At 36.0% G+C, this 27,541-nt stretch overlaps 2 protein-coding genes across 5 annotated transcripts; both read left to right on the forward strand.

Moving 5' to 3' along the window:
• Positions 1-179: 179 nt before the first annotated feature.
• PDE194 (formyltransferase) lies at positions 180-18,389 on the forward strand. 4 transcript variants are annotated; one of them, XM_088978985.1, is made up of 11 exons: positions 180-399; positions 493-555; positions 1,271-1,405; positions 2,264-2,366; positions 9,590-9,660; positions 9,766-9,870; positions 14,428-14,461; positions 16,792-16,892; positions 17,620-17,679; positions 17,740-17,943; positions 18,031-18,389. In XM_088978985.1, the coding sequence occupies exons 1-11, from the start codon at positions 286-288 to the stop codon at positions 18,055-18,057; spliced, it is 1,017 nt and encodes a 338-aa protein (XP_088835111.1). In that variant the 5' UTR covers positions 180-285; the 3' UTR covers positions 18,058-18,389. The 4 variants fall into 4 exon arrangements, with proteins under 4 accessions (XP_088835111.1, XP_088835109.1, XP_088835112.1 ...); XM_088978983.1 differs by having other exon boundaries at positions 18,051-18,389; XM_088978986.1 differs by having other exon boundaries at positions 16,831-16,892.
• A 6,825-nt stretch (positions 18,390-25,214) lies between these two features.
• Positions 25,215-27,299, forward strand: LOC148863803 (heavy metal-associated isoprenylated plant protein 21-like). Its single transcript, XM_088981663.1, has 3 exons — positions 25,215-25,704; positions 25,841-25,916; positions 26,682-27,299. Exons 1-3 carry the CDS (start codon positions 25,525-25,527, stop codon positions 26,972-26,974), a joined length of 549 nt encoding a protein of 182 aa, XP_088837789.1. The 5' UTR covers positions 25,215-25,524; the 3' UTR covers positions 26,975-27,299.
• The last annotated feature ends 242 nt before the right edge of the window (positions 27,300-27,541 follow it).

Genomic DNA, 27,541 nt, shown 5'->3' on the forward strand with positions numbered 1-27,541 from the left:
CTGTACTTGAATTGGTTATGAATTGAGCCAAACCCATACTGAACCAACCCGTTTGGTTTGGTGAACGTAAGTGTAGACTCCAAAACGAACCTGATCCAAAAACTAGATCAAACCAACCCGACTCGACCCACTGACATTCCAACAGGCTACAAGGCAAGAAAGAGATCTCAGCCCTTTTTGATTTTTAAGGGACGGTTGTGGTGGCCTAAAGCCTTATATTCGTGTGTGTCGATGGGCAGAAGATAAACCAAAAACACGAAGCTACCAGGAACGGTAAAGCAGTTGATGAAGATGCATTCAGCGATGACTCTTCGGCGGTTTTGCTGTTACAGTGTAGCTTCTTCAGCCATTAACCCCACAACCCGCAAGAAGCAGCTTGTCTTCATGGGTTCTCCACAGGTATAGGCTTATAGCAATCCTCTCTCTCTCTCTCTCTCTCTCTCTCTCTCTCTCTCTCTCTTCAGTCCCCGACTTTTAACGGCTGCATTTCAGGTCTCTGCATCTGTTCTCGAAGCTCTTCTTGATGCATCTTCATCTCCGGGTTCCATGTTTCAGGTACTCAATTGTCAATTCCATTGCTGCCTCCTCTTTGATGAAAGGATAAAAGGATTTTCTCCAACTTTCATTCTCAATATTTTTGAGTACTTGGGTTCAGAGCGTTTTCTGGAAAATTGATTATGGTTTTTTCCGAAAAACTGTGAAAGCGTATAATTTTATGATTTTTTTTAAGTTCTTAGATGTCTCCAGTTCTTATGGCTTTCTAATTTCTATTAACTCTGTTACTTTCGTGATTGTAATTTGATTTTCATAGTATTGTTGTACTAGCGAAGGTTGCTAATTGTAAGAAAAACCATTAAAGGCATAGAAATATGAGCATTTCTCGTAAAGTTTTAGATGTTACCAATCCATTAAAAGCATAGAAAAACCATTAATAGCTTTCAAATTTCTATAAACTCTTATGCTCTAATTATTGCAAGCAATCTGATATCCATAGATTAGTTATGCTAACAGAAATTGTCATTATAGGCATTTTGCTTTTTGTATAGTAGTAATACTAGAGGAAGTTGCCATTGCAGGTGATCTGATGTTCATTAAGTTGTTAGTGGAGGTTGCTTTTCTTAATTTGGTGGTTTGCATAATTAAATCTTTTGAAACAAGTAGCAATACTGTATTTGTAAGAAAGTAACTATTTTGTAAGTGAAACTTAAGTGATAGATGAGCACACACAGTGTGAAAAGTACAAAATGGATTATTAATTGATTAAGTTTAGGTTGCAGCAGTTGTTACTCAGCCACCTTCTGGAAGAGATAGAGGTAGAAAGGTGATGCCTTCCCCAGTTGCACAGCGAGCTCTGGATAGAGGTTTCCCATCGGATCTCATTTTCACCCCTGAACGAGCTGGAGAGGTAATGGGAGTTGCTGATGTTATGGAGTATTTTTAGACAGGGAATGGAACTTATTTTGACTTCAATTTGTTCTCATTTCCACCTATGGTTGACATTTAGATAGTTATTTGTTCCTTGAGAAAAACCTTTCCCATACTGTTGGATGCATATTATTCATTCTGGTGGTCTAATACTCATTTATCCAAGTATTATAGAACCTCAGCACTATGCATCTACATCTTAAGCATTATAAATTGTTTTGTCTGGCAGTTGAATCTTTATTGCCTTTATTGTTATCCGTGGTTCAAGTTTATTTTATATACTACATATCATGCTAAATCGTCATTTAGAGAAAAAACAGATGATGGGAAGAACCAACAATTCCCCTTGTGCCTTTGTTAGTTTGGTCCAATCTCTATGCATGGGCACAAATTTAACTCCAATGATGATGTCATGCCTATTGTTACTTTTCTGTCTAATACTTCTGTTGAACACTGTTATGGTTATGGTTCTGTCTGTAGTTTCTCATGTTATGATATGTTTGCATCTGATGAAAAATGACATTTTTTCTCCTCGGAAGCTTTATATTGTGAATTTGCATGGTGTAGTTTGAGTGCGGTTATACAGTTTGATATAGAAATTAGTCATATACACAGACATATGTAATATTTTTCTTCCTGTTCTTTTAATTATATGTGGTGATTTGTCTGGTACACACTTTTTTTGATACTTAATACAAATTATACTTACTTTCATAAAAAAAGGATAAGTTTACTATATATCTGTGTTTGTGTTGTTGCTTATTCCAGTGCAGTTATAGTTTTCCATATTGTGCATGAAATACATAAATGAAGAGCACTTAATGCCATTCTATTGCAGGAAACATTCTTGTCCAATCTGAAAGCATTGCAGCCAGAGCTTTGCATTACAGCAGCATATGGGAATATTTTACCTAGCAAGTTTCTCAAGATTCCATCATTTGGTGAGTCATAATTTGTTGCTATGATATCCATGAAATGAAGTGTGGAATTTAGAACTTGAGATTTCATTTCTCCTTTCTGCTATATTTTCTGCTTGACTATTAGTAGGAAATGCATCATGATTTACATATTTCTACATCTTTTTTAATCTAGAATATTTAGTTTTCTTGTGGTTCAAATGATCTATTGCAATCTCTGCAGCACTGGTAACTACAAGCTATTTTAGTGTGCTTATCACTCCATGGAATAATTCTAAAATATTTCTTATTTCTGTATCCATGTTAGTCTCCTTATTTATCACTTGAATTAAATCACATCTTGATAAAATGTATTCTTAAGGAATGTTATCCTGCGGCATAATAATACTCTTGAGTATTTCATGAAAAATGGATATATGGAACATCTATTACTAGGTGCAATTTTGTGTTTCTGGACATTATGTAAGCTTTGCAATATAGGTTCTTATGCAAGTGATTGCAGGCAATGTACCAAATAGCTGGTGATAGCATAATTCCCATGATGTAGTGACTCATCCCCTAAATCTCTAGGTGGAGAAACATAGCTATATAATTAAAAAATGAGAATTTTTGGATGCAATTCCTTGTTTTCCCTCATTTTTTCTCTTAAGGTTTTGTTGTACTTATAAAATCTATTTTTAATATATTAAAATTTTGGTTGTGCTGTCTCATATTTGACACAGGCTGCATAGCCATAAAATTCACTATTGACATGGTTACCCAGGAGGCAATTTGAGAATTGGTATACTTGGAATTGCAAGCATATCATCATGTGCAAGTATAGAGTACTAGATATTGTTTCTGAGGATCTCCAGTGCTAAGCAAGGTTCAAAGTATCGACACGTGTCAGCCCGTATTGACTGATACGTATCGTGCCGATGGCTTTCCGATACACCCCTACAGGATATCGGGTTAGACCATGGTTCAGAGGGTATCTGGGACTTAAACTGACTCCTCTGAATTGGTTTTGAAAATAAATAAATAAAACATAAAAAAAAGCACCAATATGGCGTATCGGCCTGTGTCGATACTTTGAACCTTGGTGCTAAGGTGTTATGTAATCATATCTTGGGTGGGGTTGAGCATACTTTCTCTTGTATAAATATATGTTGGGCATGGTGTACCTTAGTTTCTGTAAGGTAGGGTGTTAAAAATGCAAGTTGGATTATGTAAATGTGACAGTTGTTTAGGGATGTTTGTGGCATAATGTATCAGTTTTTAGTTGTACCTTACTACCTTTTGAATCAACTCTCTTTTTTCTGCTATTTGGGTTTATATGTTCTTTTTGGTATGACTTTCTATTTGTGTATTCTTGGAGTCTTTTGAGAGAGAGGTACAACTGAAGGGGTATATTTGAGTTTGGATTTCTCTATTCTATATGATAGTGGGATCACTATAGCTCTTTCTCATGGATATAGGCTATTGAGCTAGTTAAAGCAGTCGAGATTCGAGAAGAAGAAAAGGAAGAAGAAGAGCTTTTCTAATAACTCAGGTGTGTTACCATTCACACCTTGAAGAGTTTCTTTTTAACATTTTAAGAAAATTACAACTTGGCCCTTGAATAGGTGCCCAAATACAAGAAAAGAACCAAGGACATAAATGCCCTTACATTCTCAACACTCCCCCTCAAGCTGAGCATAGACATTTGTCATGCCATTTATCAAAAAAGATATTTGTCATGTCCAACTTGTTCAAATTGTTGTCAAGCTTTGATTTGGAGACACCTTTAGTAAGACAATTGGCCAATTGATCTTCAAACCTCACAAAAGGTAAGCAAATCTCTCCACTGGCAACTCTTTCTCTAATGAAATGTCGATCAACCTCTATATGCTTTGTACGGTCATGTTGAACAGGATTGTGGGCTATGTTTATGGATGCTTGATTATCACAATATAATATCATTAGAGTATCAATCTGCACTCCCATTTCTGTCAACAAGTTCTCCATCCATAACAGTTCGGAAACTCCATGAGCCATAGCTCTATACTCTGCATCTGCACTAGGTCGAGCCACAACTGATTGTTTCTTACTTCTCGAAGATACAACATTACCCCACCCACCGATGTACAATAGCCAGAAGTAGACCGCATATCATCAATAGAACTTGTCCAGTCAGCATCAGAATAAGCCTCTACCTTGAGATGCCCATGATTTGAATACAACATCCCTTTTCCTGGACATCCTTTTAAATAGGCTAGTATTCTATTCACTGCTTGCATATGAGATGATCTAGGCTTATGCATATATTGGCTAACCAACATATGATATATCTGGTCTAGTCAAACACAAGTAGAGAAGGCGACCGACAAGTCTTTGATACACAGCTTTGTTAGGAAGGACATCTCCATCATCAACTCCCAACTTATGATTGGGATCAATTGGAGTTTCAGCTGATTTACAATCCAATTTCCCTACTTCCTGAAGTAGAACAAGAACATATTTCCTCTGAGAAATATAAATGCCCCTCTTTGACCTTGCGACCTCAATCCCTAGGAAATACCGAAGATTTCCAAGATCTTTAATTTCAAATTTAGTAGCAAGAAAAGACTTTAATTCCATAATTCCAGAGATATCATCCCCTGTGATAACAATGTCATCAACATAGTCACTTTTTCCATTTGCTCTCCTGATAAACAAGGTATGGTCAACTTGAGATTGAGAAAAGCCTTTTTAAGATTGTTTTTTTGTCAAACCAAGCTCTAGGGGACTGTTTAAGGCCATAAAGGGATTTCTTCAAACGACAAACCTTTCCTTCACTCCCAAGGATGTTCACTCCAGGAGGAAGTTCCACGTAAACTTCTTCCTGAAGGTCGCCATTAAGGAATGCATTCTTAACATCCATTTGATACAAGGGCCAAGAATAATGGGCAGCAAGAGGCATGTTAACTTGAATTGAGTTTATCTTGGCTATTGGAGCAAAGTTCTTGATAATCAATGACGTAAGACTGAGTGTACCCTTTTGCCACTAGTCGAGCTTTATACCTTTCAATTGAAACATCAACTTTATGCTTCATTGTGTAAATCCACTTACACCCAACAAGAACTTTGCCCACTGGAAGAGAAGCAACTTCCCATGTTTGATTTTTCTCAAGCACCTCCATTTCCTAGTTCATAGCATCATTCCAATGAGGGAACTGCACTGCCTCAGTAACACTGTGGGGGATAAAAACAGAAGCAATAGAAGAGATATAGGCACAATAAGAGGGAGATAAGGTATTATAAGAGACATAATTTGAAATACGATATTTAGCACATGTCCTTTTTGCTTTACGAACTGCAATAGGAAGGTCAAGGTCAGAAAAGGAGTCTGATCTTCACTAACATTCTCCCCCTGTAGAGAAGGACGAGAAGAGGAAAAGAAGGGAGTAGACTCAAAGAACGTAACATCTTTGGTTACATACCTTTTTCTAGAGCAAGGGTCATAACAACGATACCCTTTTTGGATTGAAGAATATCCCAAGAAGACACACTTAATAGACTTTGGATAAAATTTCAACCTAGAAGGACTCATATCATGGACGAAACAGACACACCCCAAGACCTTAGGAGGAAGGTGGAAGGTACCTCATCAGGAAAAAGAAGTTGATGAGAAGACTGGGGATGAAGGGTCTGCGAAGGAAGTCTGTTAATAAGATATACAACTGTTTGTACAACATCCCCCCAAAACCGAGTTAGGACATGCATCTGGAATAACAATCCCCTGGCAACTTCAAGCTGATGAGAAGACTGGGGATGAAGGGTATGCGAAGGAAGTCTGTTAATAAGATATACAACTGTTTGTACAACATCCCCCCAAAACCGAGTTGAGACATGCATCTGGAATAACAATCCCCTGGCAACTTCAACCACATGTCTGTTTTTCCTCTCTGATACCCCATTTTGTTGGGGGGTATAAGGACATGAAGTTTGGTGAATTACTCATTTCTCTTCAAAGAAAGTTTGTATGTTCTTCTCAAAGTATTCCTTGGCATTGTCAGATCTAATAATCTTAATCTTCTTTTCAAATTGTATCTCCACCATATTAATAAAAGCCTTTTATAATTAAAGGGACTTCATCTCGGTTCTTCATCAAATACAATCGGGTATACCGCGAGTAATCATCAACAAAGAGAACAAAATATTTATAACCACCCATACATGGAATAGAATAAGGTCTCCAAACATCAGTATGTATTAAATGGAAAACAACATTACTTCTCTTGTTACTTGCAAAATATGTGGTTACATATTGTTTTGATAGTTGATAGACTTCACATTGTAGACCAAAACTAGACAAGGATTCAAACAGACTATGAAACAGAAACTTAAATGAACCAAAAGACACATGCGGTGATGCTACAATTTCAATTGACTTAGTTTTTCATCATGACAGGACTCAGACTGACACATTAGCCCAAACTTTGGAGACTAATCAAGAAGATAAACTCCATCGGTTTCATGTCCACTGCCAATCGTCTTCCTCATGCTCAAATCCTGGAAGACACAATAAGATGGAAAGAATGTTGCAGAACAATTATGAGACTTTGTAAGAGAGCTAACAGATAAGAGATTTCTATGTAGTTGTGGGACATGGAGAGCTGATTTCAGGGAAACGTTGTTGGTAAGTTTAACTTCACCCAAACCCGAGATTGGGGTCTGAGATCCATCAACAACAATAATCTTACCTTTCCCTGAAAAAAGTTTATACGTGGTAAAGTAGGAAGGCATACCAATCATATGATCACTGGCTCCTGTGTCAATTATCCAAGAGCCAGAGGATGAGGCATGACACGCAAGTGCAGTACTTGATTTTGCAAATGCACTAGAAGGTGTATGTGAACTAGCAGATGTAGGCAACCCACTCTTTTCAAGATGGAGCAAGATGCCTCTCAATTTTTCCATCACATCAGAGGTGTCATGAGTAGACGCTTGAGCAAAAGAATTTCCCTCAAGCATGTGAGTCTGAGAATCATGACTAGTTGTAGCAACATGAGCATTTACCTTCTTTCCGGTTTTAAACTTCTCAGGCTTTAGGTGGGGATTTAGTTCCCAACACCTATCCTTGGTGTGCCTTGGCTTCTTGCAATATTCAAAAACTACATCTTCAGGTTTACCAGAACTCTGTTTGTGTTTTGTAGACACAAGAGCAGTGTGCTCACTGACAGGAACTTGCATCATGGCAATCCTCCTACTCTATTCATTCTGCACCAAAGAATATGCCGTGGAGAGTGACAAAATATCAACACTAAGGATCTGTTGCTTGGTGAAATCATAATCGGCATTTAGTCCAGCAAGAAAATCAAAGACTCGGTTTTTTTTAATGCACTTCCTATATTGTTCATCATCAATAGGATCCTTCCACTCCAAAGCTTCTAAATGATCCATTTCTTCCCAAACTGATTGTAAGGAAGAGAAATACATGGCCACTGATTTCTCCCCCTATCGCATATTACATGCTTCTCTTCACAACTGATAGATTCTAGTGGTGTTCTTCGCTTGAGAATAAGTTGAAGTTAACCTATCCCAAATGTCCTTAGTTGTTGGAAGGAACATATAGTCGCGGGCAATGTGAGGCTACATAGAGCATACCAGCCATGACATAACCAGCAAATTATCCTGCTCCCATTTGGAATAATTTGGATCTTTAGGCTTCGACTTAGCTTCCTTACCGGTAATAAACCCAATCTTACCTCTTCCTCTGATTGTGAGCTTAGCTGATTGAGACCATATTCAAGAAAATTTGTTCCATCTAGTTTTATAGTAGTAATTTTCCCTCCAGCACTGTCTTTACTTCTCGGGAGGAAATATGTAGGTATGTACACATCCTTATGTGAGTCCATTGATCACCACCCCTCTAAAAACACTTTTCTCACCAACACCACAATTTTCTAACACTAGCTGAACACCCAAACACTTTTCCTTGAAGGTTAAACACGGGCTACAACAATAAATAGAAGAAAAGAAGGTGCTGGCGGCAAAATAGGGGAAGAAAAAAATTCCCAACAAAGGATTTAGGGCTCCAAAAAATCTGAGACTGCTTCCTATAATCTCAGAAAAGTACCACACTTCAAACGCAAGTGGGTTTAACAGCAACCAGCCCACCATGCTAGCATGTAAGCCCTAAACTCCAAATTTGTAATTTTTGCCAATTTTCATCTAAACAAATCCAAGAAAAATGTAAAAAAGCTTCAAACCTCCATGAAATGTATATCAAAATTCCTCTAAAAAATGAGGCACATCAAAGGGTGCCAAAACCGCACATGAACACCGTCGACTGTACGGGATGTTGACGTCAATCGGTGGCGTACTGATGTCAGCAGGTTTATCTGTGAGTCACGACCAGTGGCAGATGCTCTCCTTGATCTTTCGATGCTTCGATACCAAGTTAAAGCAGTCAAGATTCAAGAAGAAGAAGAAAGAGAAAAGGAAGAAGAGTTTTTCGAATAACTCAGGTGTGTTACTGTTCACACCCTGAAAAGTTTCTTTTTAACATTTTAAGAAAATTACAAATGGGCCCTTGAATAGGCACCCAAATACAAAAAAAAAGGATGAAAGGACATAAATGCCCTTACATTCTCAACAGAGCTAAACCCTTTTTTTGATTGGTAACTGGATAAGGTGTTTTATTTACTATTCATCTGGACCTTGTCAAGTATTTCCTCCTTTTTATTTCTTTTTCTCGTTTTTACTATCTTCTCTACTGATTGACATCCTTAATCATTGATGTCGGTTCAATCAATCAATATTCAGTCCTTGGAAATAATTATTTACCAAATTAGTCATTTTTCTACTAAATTTTATATTAATCATTGAAATCAGTCTTATCCAAATAGCAATGTAAAATGTATTCAATATAAAGGAAAAGGACTGCAAAATTATGATTACAGGTCTCTGATTTTTCTTTGTTTGCAGTTACATTTTCTACAATCCATGGAAAAAATTTGGTTAGTTGTTTGATTTTCCATTTTATTCATTTTTCCTTCTGGAAAGAGATTGAGGGGTTGCTCTTTTCCTATTCTTGCATTTGGTGGCAGACTGGCGGTGATGCTTTTCACATTCTTTTGTTAATTTTATGTTTTTAATAACTAATATGCATTATATTGGTAGACAAACAATTATTTTTAGCAACATGTTTTTCCTATGCATAAGCTTGAAGAGATCTCCTGAACAGTTAAGGAATGCGTAATTGTTGTAGTCAACCTTTTATTTTTTGAATTTAATTTTCTCAGGGACAGTCAACATACATCCAAGTATACTTCCTCTGTATCGTGGTGCTGCTCCTGTTCAAAGAGCTTTGCAGGTTTAGTGTCCTTTTAGGTTCTTCTGATGCTTACTTGTACCATCCTTTTTCATATTCTTTTTACTTGTGGTGAGTTTTACTATCAGTTCTAATTTTATGGATTAGGATGGTGTTAAAGAAACAGGAGTATCACTTGTGTTCACAATTCGTGCACTGGATGCTGGACCTGTCATTGCCTGTGAAAGATTACAAGTAGATGATTGTATTAAGGTATATTAAGGTTCTTCTCCAGCAGTGGTTATTGACCTCACCTTCTCCATGGTGCAACAAAATCTTTGTGGTGTTCTTCAGTGTTTCAGTCAACTAATATGGTTAGAAGTTTGGTTGAATATAAACAGGTGGTGGGTGGGAATATGGTTTGCATATGTTCATGTTTATGTGGAACAAATCTAGAGAAAATGTTGTGCCTTTTGTTATGTTAGTTTGTAATTGTTTCAAGATAAAAAGGCACCTTTTTCTTCTTTCTTTACAGCCATAGATTTTAATAAATGCTTATGAGGTGTGTCGTTCGTATGGGTAAGAGGGATATTGGCATGTTCATTATGGGACATTTTCTCATTTGGTAGTGCACAGTACAGTGTACTTGGTCTACTTGGTATTGGTAGTGATTTAAAAGGCATGCCTAGGCACACAAGCGAGGTGCATGCCTGGTGTACCTGATGCACCTTGTGCCTCAGCCCAGGCGTGTGCCTTTTGAAAATTTGCTTTTTTGATTTTTTTTGGACCTAGTGGCTCGGTTGGGTGCCCCCGGACCCTCGTGCCACGCCCCTCGAGGCAAGCCCAAATAAGTCCGTGTTAGGGTCTTAAATTCTTAGTTCTCACACAAAAAAATAATGATTTTATAATTTTAATTGCTTTTTAAGAAGATATTTTAGTAGGATGAGTGAATGAACAACATTAGCAAATAGAGAGTTCTCGGACTTGAGGGGCATGGCACAAAGGCGGCTCGTAGAATCAGGAATATAATATGTTTTACATCACATTAGCTACTTGAAGTAATGTAATTGAGGAAAACACGAGATTGTGGGTTTTACATGCTTGAAAAAAATGTTTTATACGTTTGGTTTTATTTTTAAATTCTCATTTGAATATGCTTTACATGTTATGTTTATGTATTTTAATTTTAGATAATAGGTTTTTTAAAACATTTATTTTAAAATTCAGTTTTATATTTTTATCTTGAAAAAAAATGTTTTATACGTTTGGTTTTATTTTTAAATTCTCATTTGAATATGCTTTACATGTTATGTTTATGTATTTTAATTTTAGATAAAAGGTTTTTTAAAACATTTATTTTAAAATTCAGGTTTATATTTTTATTAATATTATGTTTATTAGTTTTTTTAGCATTTTTTTTTGTATTTTTTGTGCCTTGCTTCAAAAAGGCACACACCTCACCTTGTGCTTTTCAAACACTGGGTATTGGTCCAATCTTAATGACATTGATTTTGTGAAGAAATTTAAAATATTAAAATTAAGAAACTAGGCCTGAGGGATCTGGATAGATGAAGTTTCTAATTTCTATGGGAATATGAAAGATGGTGACTTTATGTGCACTAATTTTACCTTGCTTCATGGCACAAGTGGCAAGGTAATTTTAAATCTTGGAAGTTTTGGCCACCTCGGACCCTAGATCCAAAGAAGACTTTTTTTTTGAAATTTCATTATTTTAGGTGAATTCTTTTGAAAGTTTTTTTTTCAGTAATTCTTTTGAAAGGTTTCTATTATTTTATTAACATTTTTAATGTTCTGAATTTTTTTACATGTAAATTTTTTGTTGATTTTAATACAAATTTCTGAAGTTTTGGTTTATGTAAATTGCATTAATTTATGGAAATTTGAGCAAGATGTAATTGGAAAACACAATGCTCACCAGGAATATGCACATTGACCTCAACCAGGTCCTGTACATTTTTTTTTTTAATTTTTGTTGATAGTAACCATTCAATTTTATTAGTTATGGAATGCAATTGTACCTATGTACAAAATCTTTTTTGAGAGATGACTTCTACTATCTCTCCCCCTTTTTATTTACAATTGCGCCCAAAACATTTGATTTCTCCCCACCCCTTGCTTTGCTAATTCATTTGTCATGCTATTGACAACCCTCTGTAGCCATCTAATTCTCACTTCAATCTCTCAAGTCAGTCACCTGAATTATTTTATTTCATTTCCATATTGCCATAAGGAAACCTCTTTACACAATTACACTGCAACCACACTATCACCAAATTTAAATCACCTTCAATAACTAATTTCTTCATATTCACATTCCTTTCCCATTTGCACATTCTCTGTTACAGCCATAATCTCAGCCCTTAGTGAGTCTCCTACTCCAACTGGGCCTGAGAATAATGCAACAACATGCCCGTTCTTATTTCTGAATAGACCTCCCACTCCCGATGGCCCCACATTCCCCAAACTACTTCCATCGATGTTCAGCTTCACAAACCCTTTTCTGTTGGCATCCACTCTCTACAAATGATGATCTTTTTTAAAGATGTCCTGCCACTTACTTCCACTATTTGATAATGTCCTTGGTTGTGAATGATGAGAAACTCTTCAAGGATTTTACCCAATGAACCACCCTAGAATTCCTTAGCTGATCATGACCCCAGAATAGCTTATTTCTTCCACCAGTGAACAAGGGGTTTGCTTTGAACTACTGGGTATTTCTTTCTAATGAAAGTTTGTCTAATAGTGTTCACAGCCAATATTCCTGTTGGCTTAAGTTTGGAACATCATCAACACTTTATAAGAAGCATGGTGCCTAGTTCTAAATGTCTGTACTTTGTTCAAGTAGGGGACATAGGCATGACTAGGCCTCTCAGTTTGAGGTGCCCTTGTATTACTGGTGGCCAAATTGTAACATCTAATTGTGCGTTATTGTAGTTTTAGCATTGAAACTGATATTCCTAGCGTTGCTCTGTAAGTTAATATTTTTGAAAAATTTTAAGCCAAAATATTATCCAAGAATTCAGGCTTAGAGCCATGTAAAAGTTTCTTCAAGATAGCTGGAGCCCTCTTAAATGCCTTTTGGGAACACTCCTGAATTCAACCAAAATGAACAATCAATTTGAGCCCTAGGCTTCCAAAAAAAATATCAATATGAGCTCTAGAGAGAGTTGCAGTTCCCTATAGAGGTTTTTCTATAAAGCTTTGTTTGATCTCCCCCACTATTTTAAGAAGGAAGCTCACTCCAAACTAAGATCTAGATCAAAATACTTGCTCTGCTAAATGCTCTTTTTTTGAGAAAAGGTAATTTTGTATATTATATTAGAAGTGAAGAAGTGTGTACATAAGAGGATGTAGAAGAATGGGGTTTAGCTAAGCAAGAAGGATGTAGAAGAATGTGTATATTATATTGAACAAGGTGCTTCAGCTAAGACAGAACTAATGGTTGCTGTTTCTGAAGTACAAAAAGCTAAAGTTATGGGGTTTACAAGGTTGGTTATTGAAGGGGATTCGAAGATAGTAGTTAAGTGGTTACTTATAAAAAAAAAGTAGTTGGGTGGTTGAAGAAAGGTAAGGGGGCAATATAGAAATGAATTCACACTTCAAGTAGCTGTCTAGAAACATGAACATTCAAGTAAGATGGGTAAGAAGATAAGCTAATGGCTTGGCGAATGGTTTAGCTAAGCAAGGATTGGGCTCAATTGTAATAGGGTGGTGGGGCATTGTTGCTGTAAAGGGTTTTCAGATTTCACAACCTCTTGTTGTAACCTCTTTCTTTTTTAAGTAATTAATAAATTTTTTGTGTTGCTCATCCAAAAAAAAAAGAGCCAAAAAAAGAGGGTGTAGAAGAATGCACAATATTATAAGCAGACAGCTTCCCTCTACAAAAAAAAAAGAAAAAAAAGAAAAAGAAAAAAGAAACACTAATCAGGCACAGATCTGTCACTATACAAAAAGGTCCTATCAGTCCCAGATTTAGCAAGATCACCAACTATAAAATGAATCTGTCTAGGTGTATAATGAATGTGCCCTTAATCCTGTCAAGGCTCTCTAGGATTTGCATAATGATTTTGAATGTGTAGAGTAGATAACTAGATAAAAAAACTGAACAATAATCAGATAATAGAGCTCTGTAACCCAAAATCTAGATTTAAAATGAATAAAATGAAGCATGGCCTTGAGCAAAGCTACCATTCAACTCTATTATTAGACAACTACCTGGATTCTCTGTCTGTCTCTGTCTCTCAAAAATCATGTTCTGGAGCATGGTGGATGAATTATTACCTACATCATTTTTCAGTAATAGAATTATTACCTATATTTTGTCAAGATAAATTTTCCAGACAGAAGATTGCATAACTCCTGGTATGGTATGTATGCCCAAAGTGCAAAGTCCACCTGAAGTGACTGTGTTTACTTGCATGTTGTGCTGTTTAGGTGACTAGATCTGAAGACCTTGCAAAATTTATTCATAAAGAATAGCACTTAAGCATTCTTCTAACTTACTAGATTGTGCAATAGTTCAACCAATAAGCTTATTATCCGATAATTTCTTCTTCCTTGGAACTTCCTCTATGAGAGAAACCAAAAATAACATCTAAATACAAAATATTTTCTTGATTCTCTCTACATTTAACTCCAATTTCAAGTCAGGGTGGGCCTTGCAAATCTATCTTTAGAATGCTAAAATTGTCTTAGAATCACAGATATTATAATCTATTTGTTGTTTTGATTTATAAATCCTTGATAAACTGTATGTGTTTTCTAGGTATATTTTGTTTTAATAGTCATTGTTGGATAATGTACATGCAGGCACCTGAGTTACTTGCACTGCTATTTGATCGAGGTATCATTTCTACTATTTATTGGCATCTTATGTGAATCCCTTAACTTCATGCCTTTTACATCTTGTTATTTTACCAGGATTATGTAGAGATGATTTTTATTTTTTTGAAAACTGTGAAACTCAAAAGGGAACAATGAGATGCTCCTGTACACTGAGGTACTGTAGAAAGGGGATTTACATCAGAAACAGAGAACTATCAAAAAATCTGTATACAGTGTGCCTTTAAAGTTAACAAAAAAGGTTTTGAAAGTCAAAATAAGAGTTATGATTCTTTCCTTTGCAAAGATTGTGATTGGCCAGACAAGAAAATATCATCCCCATTATCTTTTTCAGCACTTCCTCCTCTGCGCTCTGTTTGTTTTCACATATTCTATTATTCCTTTTTCCTCTAGATTGATCAGAACACAGCTGCAGGTATGATATTCCATTGCTATTTTCCCTCTTCTACTTAAACCCTGTAAATTCCTTTTTCCTTTTGCCACCATTTTTGTTTCCTTTATCAATGCTGGAAACCAGTACTGATTGTTCAGTAGGCTAAAAACGAATTTCACTTCTCATCTCTTTTCTTCTCAGTTCTTCATTTCTGATTAAATAGAAAACATGCCGCAGATTAGGTAACTCATCCCTCCCTAAGATTTGGGAATGAATGCTCTCAAAGGAGGGATTAAGCCCTGCAAGAAACTTAAATATCAGGCTTTCCTCAATCTTTTTATCATTATTTTCTTCATCTTTGGTGCTCCACCAGTCTAAAACCAGATGGTGATCAAGTTCCTCCCAAAGACCTTCCAGAGTTGCAAAGTAGGTTGCCATAGAGAGTTCTCCTTGTTCAGTCCACCCAAGCAAAATTCTCTCTGTCCATAAGTTTTTTGATGTCTGTCCGATATTTTATATGTTGTGCTGTAATGCTGTATTGTTCTTGACTTTTTGCCATCTTGGGTGTCATAGATTGGAGAAGCCAAGACATCACAATGGCATCCTCCCTACACCAAGATTTTGAAGTTTATCTGTTGATCAGCCTTTGGCTCAGTGACCTGTCCATAATGTGCCCTTGCATTCCTCTACTGATAATAGCAAGCTTAGCTGAAATGGCCCATTCAGCATGGTTGAATTTATCCAACTTAATGTTGGTAATTTGAAAGGTAGGGCTGTCAAAAATAGGAAGAGTCTCTCCTGACTTGGGGCATTTCCTTTGATGAAACTTCACTGGTTGTAGACATTCTTAACAGCAGGTACCTAATGTCACACCCAACTACACAAGAGCAATGTATCAAATAAACAAATACAGCAAGGGAGAATATTTTTTACCTTCTAGAAAACCCAGAACTAGGAACAGCTCAAGGAAAAACAGTTCCTCAAGATTCAAGAAAGGCAACACGTTGCACACTATTTTCTTTTACTGAAGTAGAGACCTCTGGAAAGATTACACTTCTCCATGCAACAGATTTTTCAGTTAGTTCCCCCTTGCCACAAAGCCCTAACCTGAACTCAGGTCTCACTAGCAGTCCATAGACTGCTCCTTTCTTACCCTAACAGGGCATAAACAAGACTTCTTAGGGTGTCCTTGGTTTCTCTTCCAAGGGGAATCCCCAGAGGAAGAACAGGTGCTGTAGAAGTCCACGAGCAGTCTAGAACTTCAGCTCTCGTGGGTTGGACGTGAAGACAGAGAAGAGCAGTAAGAAATAAAGAGAAGAAGCTTCTCTGATACCACGAAGTCCATTGAGGAAGAGTGAAGAAGAGAGAATAGAACAATCAAAGGAGTTTTGAAAATGGGGTGGCAGATTGTCCCATGCTCTGCCCAGAAAAGATTTATATTATGATTTAAATAGGTGGGCTGAGAAAATAAAGGAAACACATAACATATAAAGCCCAGACCCACAACTAACCAATACAAACATTTAAGCCCACTAGCATATTATGTCTCACAACAATTGACATGTCCCCTTGAATCTCCCCTACTTTTTTCTGTTTATTCCTTCTTCCGATTATTTATCATGATAACCCATAAATACTTTGTAAGGTCATTACCTTGTTTTTTGATATCTTATCTATTTTTTCTTCTCTCTTCTTTTCAGCTAGTTTTTGAAAGCTGTCTCAGATCCAAATGGTTTAAACTGTAATACCTATTACTGGGTTTTCCTTGTCATCTATGATTTAATCTTTGAAAGTTCCTTTATAAAAACTATGTTTTACTATCAAGTCAATCTACAAAGGAGATTTTAATCATTGTGCTCATATTGTCTGGAGTCTGGACTCAATTTGCATTTTATATGAATAATATGAATTGGTCATGTTTTTTTGGTCACCAAAGGATCTTATCTTGCATTTTATAGGGTCTAAACTTTTGATCCATGAACTTCCTTCAATATTAGATGGATCTGCAAGTGTGAGAGCACAAGCACAAGATGACTCCAAAGCTACTTTGGCTCCCAAGGTATTTCCTTTTTCACCAATGGCATGAGTCATGACACCTAACATAGCCCATCATGTATTTTTGTCATTTCCTTCTGTGACCTGTCACATTTTCGTGAACATGAGATCAATTGTATCTAGTATCTACAGACACCTATATGGAAAAGTTCACATAATTTGTGTTGATAGGTGGTGGGATCTTGGATCCTATCTGGATCATGATGTGATCCATTGAAAGCACTATTCGATGACCAGATAATACAGTTGTTTACCTGTGCATCAACTGTGTCATGTGAGACGTATTTTGATGCCACTCTAATCCATCCACTAAACATATTTGAGATATTGTGTAAATTTTCAGACTTGGACCAATCCAGAATGGCACTTGATGAAAATGAAATATCATCCCAAAATAGAGATGCTACATGACCTTATTCAAACTCTAGATTTCCAACACTAATGCCCATCCAATGTTTTGAAATCTGCATACAGAAAGTGAGTGTGATACCTTCATATATAGTAGCATGTAAAGGATTTGAGTAGTAAGCTTGTTTACCATTTAGAGTTTCACAGTTTATCACTCGGGAATTAGGTAAGAGAATGGAAAAGAATGTATAACCTACCATTGCTTTTTCTTAGAAAGGTTTGTGCCAATTCAATTTTATTGGCAATGGGTATTATGTATAACACTAATGTTTGATTACAGATTTAGAATAGTTAAAAAATATAAGGATCTTCTTGAAATGCAGATAATGCCGGAGGAGTCATGGCTATCCTTTGATCAAGAAGCTTGGGTTTTACATGACAAGGTATGATCTTTCATCTTCCTCTCAATTTGGCTACAGCATCACAAAAATCGACTTCTTTAGGTTCGGGCATTTGCAGGGTGGCCAGGCACCCGAGCCAAAGTCTGCATCCTAGATGGAAATGATCATCAGAATAACATCTTAGAGCTTAAGGTTATCACCACAAAAGTTTGTACAGACAATAACACTCAGGTTGATGACAAAGATATTGTCACTTTTGCTGGAGGTGCATTGGTGTTTCAATGTGGTGGGGATACGGCGCTTGAGGTAAGAGTGGATATTCTTTTGTCATGTATATTCTATGCGTTTAGCGGTTTTAGCTGAAGATTTGTTATGAAACTATTGCTGATGTAGGATACCTGGCTTGAAATCAGGTGTTAGAAGTTCAGCTCCCAGGTAAGAAGGTGGCGAGTGCAAATGCATTTTGGAATGGCTTGCGAGGTCGAAAGCTGAAGAAGTTGTGATAGAAGCAAGTCATAAACTCATAAGGACAACCACTAGCTGAAGGTTAAGCAATCTGATTTGTATTTTATTTTCTATTCTTTTGTTTTTATTCATCATCTTAAGACTATATATACTAATTAATCTTCCAAAGTTTTCTTTAGGAGAGTTGTGTTTTGACAGAGATGTGCTTATGCAATTTTCACATTTTGTATTCTGAAATTTAATGTTTTGATCTACTTCGGGTGAGAAAATGCCGAAGGTTTAGTCCATATCTAATCCACCATTCCTAAGGTCATAGATAGCCGGAGCAAATTGGGTAATGGTCTCTATTGAAATAAAGCTCATCTCTTACAAAATTAGGAGAAGAATGAACTTACATGCAGAAGTAGCTTTAAATATCTTTTAGTTCACTAACTTCACTCAATGACAGTGATCACTAGTAGGTACTGATATTTATTTCTATCCTGTGGTCTGTACCATCTCATCTGATTGCATCAGACACATGCAAGGTTACATTTACATTCCTTCCAAATTTTGTTAAAGTATCTTGATACCGCTCCATTTAAATGATCCGGGTACAGGGTACCCATAAATACTGGATACCCGTAAGGAGGGATGCTAGTCTCACCAGAGTTAGTCCCGTGGAGGTCCTCAAATCACAAAACCACAAGATGTGAAGAACAAGTGTTTTTATGCTACTACTGTGTTTCTGACTTTCTGGGCATTTTACATCTTGTACTTATTTTGATTTAAGATCTTCGTGGTGCTCATTCCGTGGCGCTGGCAAGCATTAACCATGAGAAGTTCATTGAATTTTAGATGATAGAGCATCTTAATTAAAATCGCGTCAACTCTCTAAATTCACATTTCCACTTAAAAACGATGACAATTTTCCCTCTATTCTCCCCCGATCTCCGCGGGGATGGGATGGGGGAAATTTTCATCTCTGCCTTGTGGGGTTTTCCGATCCTCGTCTATGTATGTAGGCATGTATAGACTTGTGTATGTATGCATGTACATTAATATTTTAAAAAATGTGAGGGAATATATTTAGATTTTTTAATAGGATTGTAAGTTTTAGTTATTATATTTTTAATTTTTAAATAAAAAATAAAAATAAAATAATTGACATCATAAAAAATAATGGAAAGTGGGGATAGGATCCCATGGAGACAGGGATGAGGATAATCTTATCCCCGCCAACGGCAACAGGGATGGGGATGGGAATATGAATTTTTGCAGAGACAGGGATGGCCGATGGGGAGTGTCTCCCTATCCCAGCCCCGTTCCATTCACAAAAACTGCACTTGCCAGTTGCCGCATAGCTACCATTGTATGTAAAACAGAAATATCTTTCGACGAGCTTTAGATTGGTTTCTTCGTGGCACAGATATCTCCAAAACAAAAGTATGGGCATCCCCACACCGGCACACTCTTATAGATTCAAATATATTTTGTGTCGTCCCTCTTGTAGTTCCGTTTCCCACTGAAAGCTTATGACTTACATACTAATGAGAAAACTGAGAATGTGAGGTTCGTTTGGTATGCTTTAAATTTTTGTCATTTGCTCTTATTATGGGTGGTCACTAGTTATTTGAGCTTGGCTTGGTTTGAATCAAGCTTTGAGTCGAATTCGAGCCCTATATATATAGGCTTGTTTGTTAATCGAGTTTAGTGAGCTCTGTTCGTGAGGCTCGCAAGTCTAATATTAAATAAATAATTTTTATTATATACATATATACATACATATAAAAATATATAATAAATAATTTTATTATATATAATAATATTTTTATTTTTCATGTATAATAGTAAATAATTTTTATAATTATTTTTTATATATAATATTAAATAATTTTTATAATTCTTAATTTTTGTCTAAAAATTATACATATAATTTTTTATTTTTCAAAAAAAACTTAGCTTATAGTTGAGTTTGAGCCGAATCAAATTTGAACTTGTGAGATATAAATTGAGCTGAACTCAAACTCAAATCTCTAATTCGAATCAAGTTCGGGCCTGATAATATTCCTATCAGCCAAACTCGTATAACTAAATATTCGACACGGATCGGCTCGGTTGGAATCCACCTCTAACTTTATTAGATTAATTTAAGAATCTTGTCCGGACTATTTTTGTGACTGTATTACGTGATACATTCATTGCTTTGTTCTAGTTAATGATATAGCTCAACCATTCCATGTCACTGTCAGATGACTGCAACTTGTCGGCCATGGAATCTGTGGTTCAGCATTTTGGCCATTTGGATTCGTGGGCGGACAAATCAGATGTATGGCGTTAGGCCTAGCCACGTGTTCATCTAGAAAGAATGCGATATTTGATCCTCATTCATTGAATGACATAACCTCGACGTGAGGAAAGCTTGATGGATGGAGTGTACCTTTTGATTTCAATATTAAGCAATTAATGGCTTGAAGGAGACACCCTCATCAATATCAGCTCAATTTTCTCTGATTCTTGGTTTCATATCCCATTTGAATTTCATCTGGGTTTGTTTAGAGAGAGAGAGAGAGCAGAATCCGAGGCTACATAAAGATGAAGAGAAACTTCTTGCCAGAAATCTGTTTCCTTTTGTTCAAATTGAAACAAGAAACTGTTCTTGAATTTCTGATTTCAAAGACATGTTAAAGCATGCAATTGCAATATTCACATAGAAATTATGATTAAATAGGCCCAAATCCATTAAATGTAGATTGGTACGATTTAGAGGGTTCATAGGATATTATTATGCGTATCAAACAGATACATACCAAACAATGACACCCTATCTTTCAGAAAAAAAAAAAAAAACAATAACACCTTTATGGAAATAAAAGCACGTTTTTTGGTTTCTGAAATATCTTTTTAAAAACACAAGAATTTTTGTTTTGTTTTTTGCTGATTGACATTTCTTAAAAACAAGAAAAGCAAAAACATTAATTTTGAAAAACACCCACCACTATGGTTTTTAAAACCGATTCGGCGACCGAACCAGTCAGGGGTTCAGTTATCGGGTTGAACGGTCCTATCATTCAAACCGAATGCTCAACCTGTTCTGACAAGAAAAAAAAAATTAAAAAATAAAAAAGGTCAAAACCGTTTGAACGGTTCAAACGATTAACCGTTCGGTTCAATGGTTTGCTGACCAAAATCAACGGTTTTGAAGAAAAATCCGTTTTTTTAAGAAAACAGAACCGATCACCTGACCAATTTCCCAGTTTTTCCAGTCTGACCATCCGATCCGATCCGGTTTTGGAAACCATACCCACCACCCTTGACGGTTGATCCTCCCATCCAATATAGCAAATGTGACCCATCACGTACAATACAACCCGCCAAAGACGTACAGTAGCATTTCATGGGCCCTGCCAGACATCAACTGCTTCCAGGCAGGAATGGACTTAGGCAATTAGAGGCCAAAATCTTCAAAGAAATAAAAAATATTAGCAACCCCTCATTGTTCAACCAACTCACTGGTCACTGGCGAAATTAATAGGAGATGTGTACAAGGACGTCCACCAGAAAACCCAACCAACTCAGCCCAGTTGGGCTTTTCAACAGCGACTTGGGTCTCAAATGTCAAATCCGACCCAGACCCATATATCATGGCTTTGGTTGTCATGCATTTCCAACATTCTCGGCAATAATGCATGGTCATATGCAGCTCCATTGCCCCATCTTTGACATGTAGCGCAATGGTCATTGCTTCTGGGTTTGGACAAATTAACTCTCACTGCCTCTACCCATCTGAGTTGGAAAAAGCATACATAAAATCAAAATGCCTAACCATCTCCATCTGGGTTGGAAATTGGAATATGCCCATGATCCGTCATGCTTCGTCCAGTCGAACCCAGGAAGAAGCAAGGGAGATTGAGCTTTCAACAACTGGAAATATTGATCCCATGTGATAAACGGGATTCATTTTGGTTGCCTTTGTTTTATTTGGAAAATATTAGCTAGTAACGAAAACAAATCTGCATAAGAAAAAATAAAGGGTACAAAATCGATGTTGCAGTTTGGCAAATGAAAAGTGAGTACATAAGGTTGCAAGACAATTGGCATTCATGGGTACCTGTTTGATTGCTTTATTTGGATTGCAGATTTCATGAAATCTTGAATTTTTAGGATAATTTTAATTAACCATGATATATGGGCAATTGGGCAATGGGTTTCTCAATTTGAAGATGAATCATGAATATCAATAAATTAGATTAAAATTGCAACAATTCAAACTGAAGAAAACAAAAAAAAAAAAAAGAAACAGTTGTTTTGCTCCAAACCAGGTCAAAATGAACCAGCCTTTCATGTATAAGGAACAGTAAATGCATATGTATATTGTATGCCCATGAAATCATCAATTCATCATAGAAAAAGAATGCAAATTTTATGGTATAAAAAATATATTTATTTTACCAATTGCTGGTTCATCCTTAAGTTTTCTGACTAATTGTAGTGGGACTTGGGATCAAATCAGGTTGCCACCAGGGTTGGGGGTTATGGGTCTCTGTTTACCATTGTATATATTTAGCACCTTGAAAAAGAAAAAAAAAACAACACATGATGTAAATATATGCACCAAAAATCCAGTTGTAAATGTTGCAATGTGAGTTCTACAAACACCTTGTGTTGGCAAAGTCTTGACTGTAATGTAGCACTCATGATGGGGTGTAATATTAAATTGTTCATGAATCATGGTCCAAGCTGTTTCCTTTTAAGAAAATTTCATCAAGCACTCTCTCTCATCAAACACCCACCATGGAATACCTTCAGATTCAATTTTGCTTAACAAAGCCCCTGTATTATATGGGTCCCCACTAGAAAAATGACACAAATAAAAGAAAAATCTAGGCCTAGTGAGATATAGGTAGGGGGCTAGTATCTCCTCTTGACTATTGCATGCCTTTCTTTCTTTCTTTCAATAATGCATGTATGATGGGCTAGCTCCATATCATTTACTTCGCAATGTCCATATGACTTGGGCTGTGTTATGCAAGGCATCCATCTCCATCAGTACAGCAACTGTTCATCATAGAAACTATAACCACAAATAATAGAAAAAATAGGAACTTGAGAAGGATTTTGAACCATATGCTAGCTTTATCAAAATAAAGTAACCATTTATGATCCCCTTTAGATTTTAATTTTTCATATATATATATATATTTGAATTTTATTCCAGCCGTGAAAGTGAAAGTGAGGGATCATTACTTGGTGTAATGGCAAAATATCATACTAAATAACAAGCATGAAAATGGGAGTTTAAGTTTGAAGGCATGCAATTGATATAAGGGAATCAAGGGAAACTGGATTTGGTCGGTGCAAGTTTCATTCGAATAGTCTTTATAGCCTTGCATTAGGAATATCTCCCCATGAAATAAAGTATAGAATTTTGGAGATGTTCCAAAGCAAGGCTGTAAAGGCTGTTTGAGCGGTGTTGAACAGATTTGCACTGACTGAAGCCGATCTCGAATCAAGGATAGGGCGAAGAGGAGTAGAATGTCCATGATACTCAAGAGCCATACCACATAGATCCAGAAGTTCTATAGGTTTGATCCTGCACCTCATGTATGAATGGAGGGGTATACCAAGTTGCCATCTCAACAACTGGGTCGTTCAAAACATACCAAAGGTTAGGATCATACTCAATCTACCTCTCCCAAGTAGGGGGGTGTCAATAGTATTCGAAAATCTAATTTTGAATTCGAGATTTGACATAATTGAATCAAATTCGGATAATTTGAATATCTAATTGATTAAATTCGGATATCCTATTCATACCAATTGGTTAATCGGATTCAAATTTAGATATAACTTGATTCGATTCAATAAATATCCAAATTTGATCTATTATTTATTTCTTATATATATATATATAATATTTAAATGTTTTATATTATATATAATAATTAAATTATATAAATAATTTATATACTTTATATAAATAAAGTATTTATTATATATATTTATTAATTACCTAAAATAATTAATTGGTCAAATTTAAATATTAATTTTCAATATTCATCGAATATCAATCAATTTTTTTTTTAAATTCAAATATTACCTAATTCAATTTGAATTTAATGTATTTACACCCTTACCAACATTGGACAATAGCCTATATGGCTATAAAAGTGAACAAGACCACATGATAAACTGTGGTGCTTACCTCTGAAATATCATGTAATGATGATCAAGCTATTAATATGATCATCAAGAAATTCTCATTTTTCCTATATGGTTACAGTCGTACAGATTAAGCAGGTTTATATTATAGAATGCCCTTAAAATAGAAGCAATAGAGTGGTGGCCCTGCAGCATTGCGTTTGTGCTACATGATCCTCTCTATACGCATCGATAGACCAGACCAGTAGTAGGGTCTGTAAAATTATTATTTAAAACATCATCATCATTTTCACAGTCATCATCATCGTATTCAACTGTTAATGTTTAATAATAAAATAATTAATTTTCTTTGGACTGCAAATAAATATTGACCTACTTAAAAAGGGGTCCCAAGTTTCATACGTATAGCAGTGTGTCATTTATTGATTTTCAGGGTCTAAAAACCCACCGACCTGTAACCAGAACCATTTTGGCCATAGTTTAACCGTTTGGTTTGAACAGATGATTTATTTTAACTGAAAAAATAAAAAAAAAATTTAAATAAAAACGGTTAAAATCATTAAACAGATCGACAATTTGACTGTTTGAGTCAATGGATCATTGATCAAAATAACGATTTTTAACTAAGAACCAAATTAAAAATAAAACAAAAACAGTTATATAAACAATTTCTAAGTCAAACAGTTCTACTGTCCCGATTAACAGCGGTTCGAAAACACTGGTAAATATCATCAAGGTACTTGAAAACCGAAACAATTTCAATCCATGAGTATCTCCACTTTGATATACATTTCTTGCATATGGTGAAGATCGACACTTAGTAGAAAAATTTCCTAATTCCATGGTTGCATGCGACCCCAATCAACCATGAACAGGCCAGCGTTTTAAGCCAAACATGGTTGATGTGATGTTTTGTTTGTTCTTTCAAACATGGTTAAAAGGAACGCCAAAAGTGATTTATAAATTTTAAGGAGGTAATGGGATATTCTAGTTATTTCCCAATAAAAAAAAGTGGGGAAGCAAGCAAATTCCATTGAAGAAAATCAAAAGCAAACAGGAAAGCACCTTACAACAGTTGCCCATTAAGCCAACAAATAAATAAACAATGAAAACCCAAAGGAAACTAGCTGCCCTCTAATGATAACTGAGCACCGAGTATGATTTGGACTCCAAAGCTCTATTAATTTTCAGTTTTTAAATAAAAGCAACTTGATCATTCGTTCACACATCTTCTCTGAAGCCATGATTAACCTCATTATATAAATACAACCACACCACCTTATGTATCTGCAGGAACCCATTCCTCTGTTTCCAACCTCCATTCCTCCTCCCTCTCCTCTCCCTCGTTTGAAACTCGCTGTTGCTAACAGCCCCAACAGAAGAAGCAAGATGGGTGTTCTTGACCATCTGCCGAACTTTTGCACTGTAACCAGCACGAGGAGCAAACGCAAACCAATGCAGGTACTCGTTAGCACCAGCCAACGCTTTTCATCTTTTGCTCTTTTCGCTCACTTTCCTCTGTGTAAACTGTGAAAGAGAAGGCATATTTTACATTAGAAGTGTTTTATTCAAAACTGAATTTTTTTTCCTTTGTCAGACAGTGGAGATCAAGGTGAAAATGGACTGTGATGGCTGTGAAAGAAGAGTTAGACATGCCGTTTGCTCCATGAAAGGTTCAAAGACAAATCTCACTTTTTGGCCTCTCTCTCTCTCTCTCTCTCTCTCTCTCTCTCTCTCTCTCCCCTCTCTTTCTTCATAAAGCTTCTCTTGATGTGATTAAGGATTGTTAAGATGCGAATATCGTTATTGAAAAGTAAGATAAAGTCCATTCTTTTCCGTTCATTGACACAGTAAACTGAAATGAGTTTTGTGACTCTTGAGTTACAAGAGCTCATCATAAGAAAATGTTCATGCTGGATCAAATTCAATTCTATTTTAAGTGGGTTTTTTTTTTAATTTATTTAGCTTACACCCTTTTGATTCTAGGGAACTTCTTCAATATGTGATTTGAAAAGAGACAAGAATTTTGCAAGACTTTTTGCTCATTCAACATGAAAGAAAGAAGAAGAGGGAGAAAGAAAAAAAAAGCAGCATATAAAGAATCCCTTTTCATTTTACAAGGCTTTAACTAATTTATTGTTCTGTGAGTTTCATTTGTGAATCTAAATATTTTCTACAAAATGGATTCATATGCTTCTTCACTTTTTCTATACTTTTCCTTGTATTACAATAGTTGGTTAGATAGGTTGCCTCATCTAGAAAAAGAATATTTCCTGTCCAATTTAATGTAGAAAGAAACAAAACTATTTCTTTCTAACATGCTAATCCAAATGAACATTAACAGGTTAATCTGAACATTATAGTCCTGATATCCATAACACTGTATATTAATAATCATCAAATGGGTTTGATAAATGATCATTTGTTTCTTGATTCAGGTGTGAGATCGGTGGAAGTGAACAGAAAACAGAGCCGGGTGACAGTTACTGGGTATGTCGAGCCAAACAAGGTCCTGAAGAGAGTGAAGAGCACTGGAAAGAGAGCTGAATTTTGGCCCTACGTTCCTTACAATTTGGTGGCATATCCTTATGTGGCTCAGGCCTACGACAAGAAGGCACCAGCAGGGTTTGTGAAGAATGTGGTTCAAGCAAATCCTTCACCAAATGCAACCGATGAGAAAATAATGACACTCTTCAGTGATGACAATCCGAATGCATGTTCAATCATGTAGAAATATCTATTTGAAAGTGAAAGTAGTCCTGGCTCTTGGGCACTGGTTTGGGCTTTGGGCCCACAAGTGAAAGTGATCTCAGATGAGTTAGTAGCAACATGTGTGTACTTGAAGTGAATATTGAGTTTGCAAGCAGAGAGAGAGAGAGAGAGAGAGAGAGAGAGAGAGAGAGAGAGAGAGCGAGCTTTGTTTCTTGTGACTTCATGGATGTGCAATCTCATATACTTGGAATGCTTTCTTCTGATTGCAACTAAGCTGTTAGTTCTAGGCTTGAAATACATGATGAGATGGAGAAAAGTGGTGTTTTAGGCCCTTTTGGGTAACAGTTACAGATCCTTCTCCTTGCTTTTCTTATTTTAACCAGCAATGGATGCCGTTTAATTGCAATTACAATAATTTAAAGATGAATTTGGTGCCTCCAAGCACAATTAGAATAATGTAAAGATGGCATTCAAAATAATAATAATAATAATAATAATAATAATAATAATAATAATGTAAAGGCTAAAGATGAGTGGGTTCAGAGAGAGAGCACCGTCTAAAGGTTATGTCTTATGTGCATGATTG

Source organism: Nelumbo lutea, chromosome 3 (genome assembly GCF_056320005.1).
Source record: "Nelumbo lutea isolate HS-2025 chromosome 3, American lotus-T2T, whole genome shotgun sequence".
NCBI classification, from domain to species: domain Eukaryota; kingdom Viridiplantae; phylum Streptophyta; class Magnoliopsida; order Proteales; family Nelumbonaceae; genus Nelumbo; species Nelumbo lutea.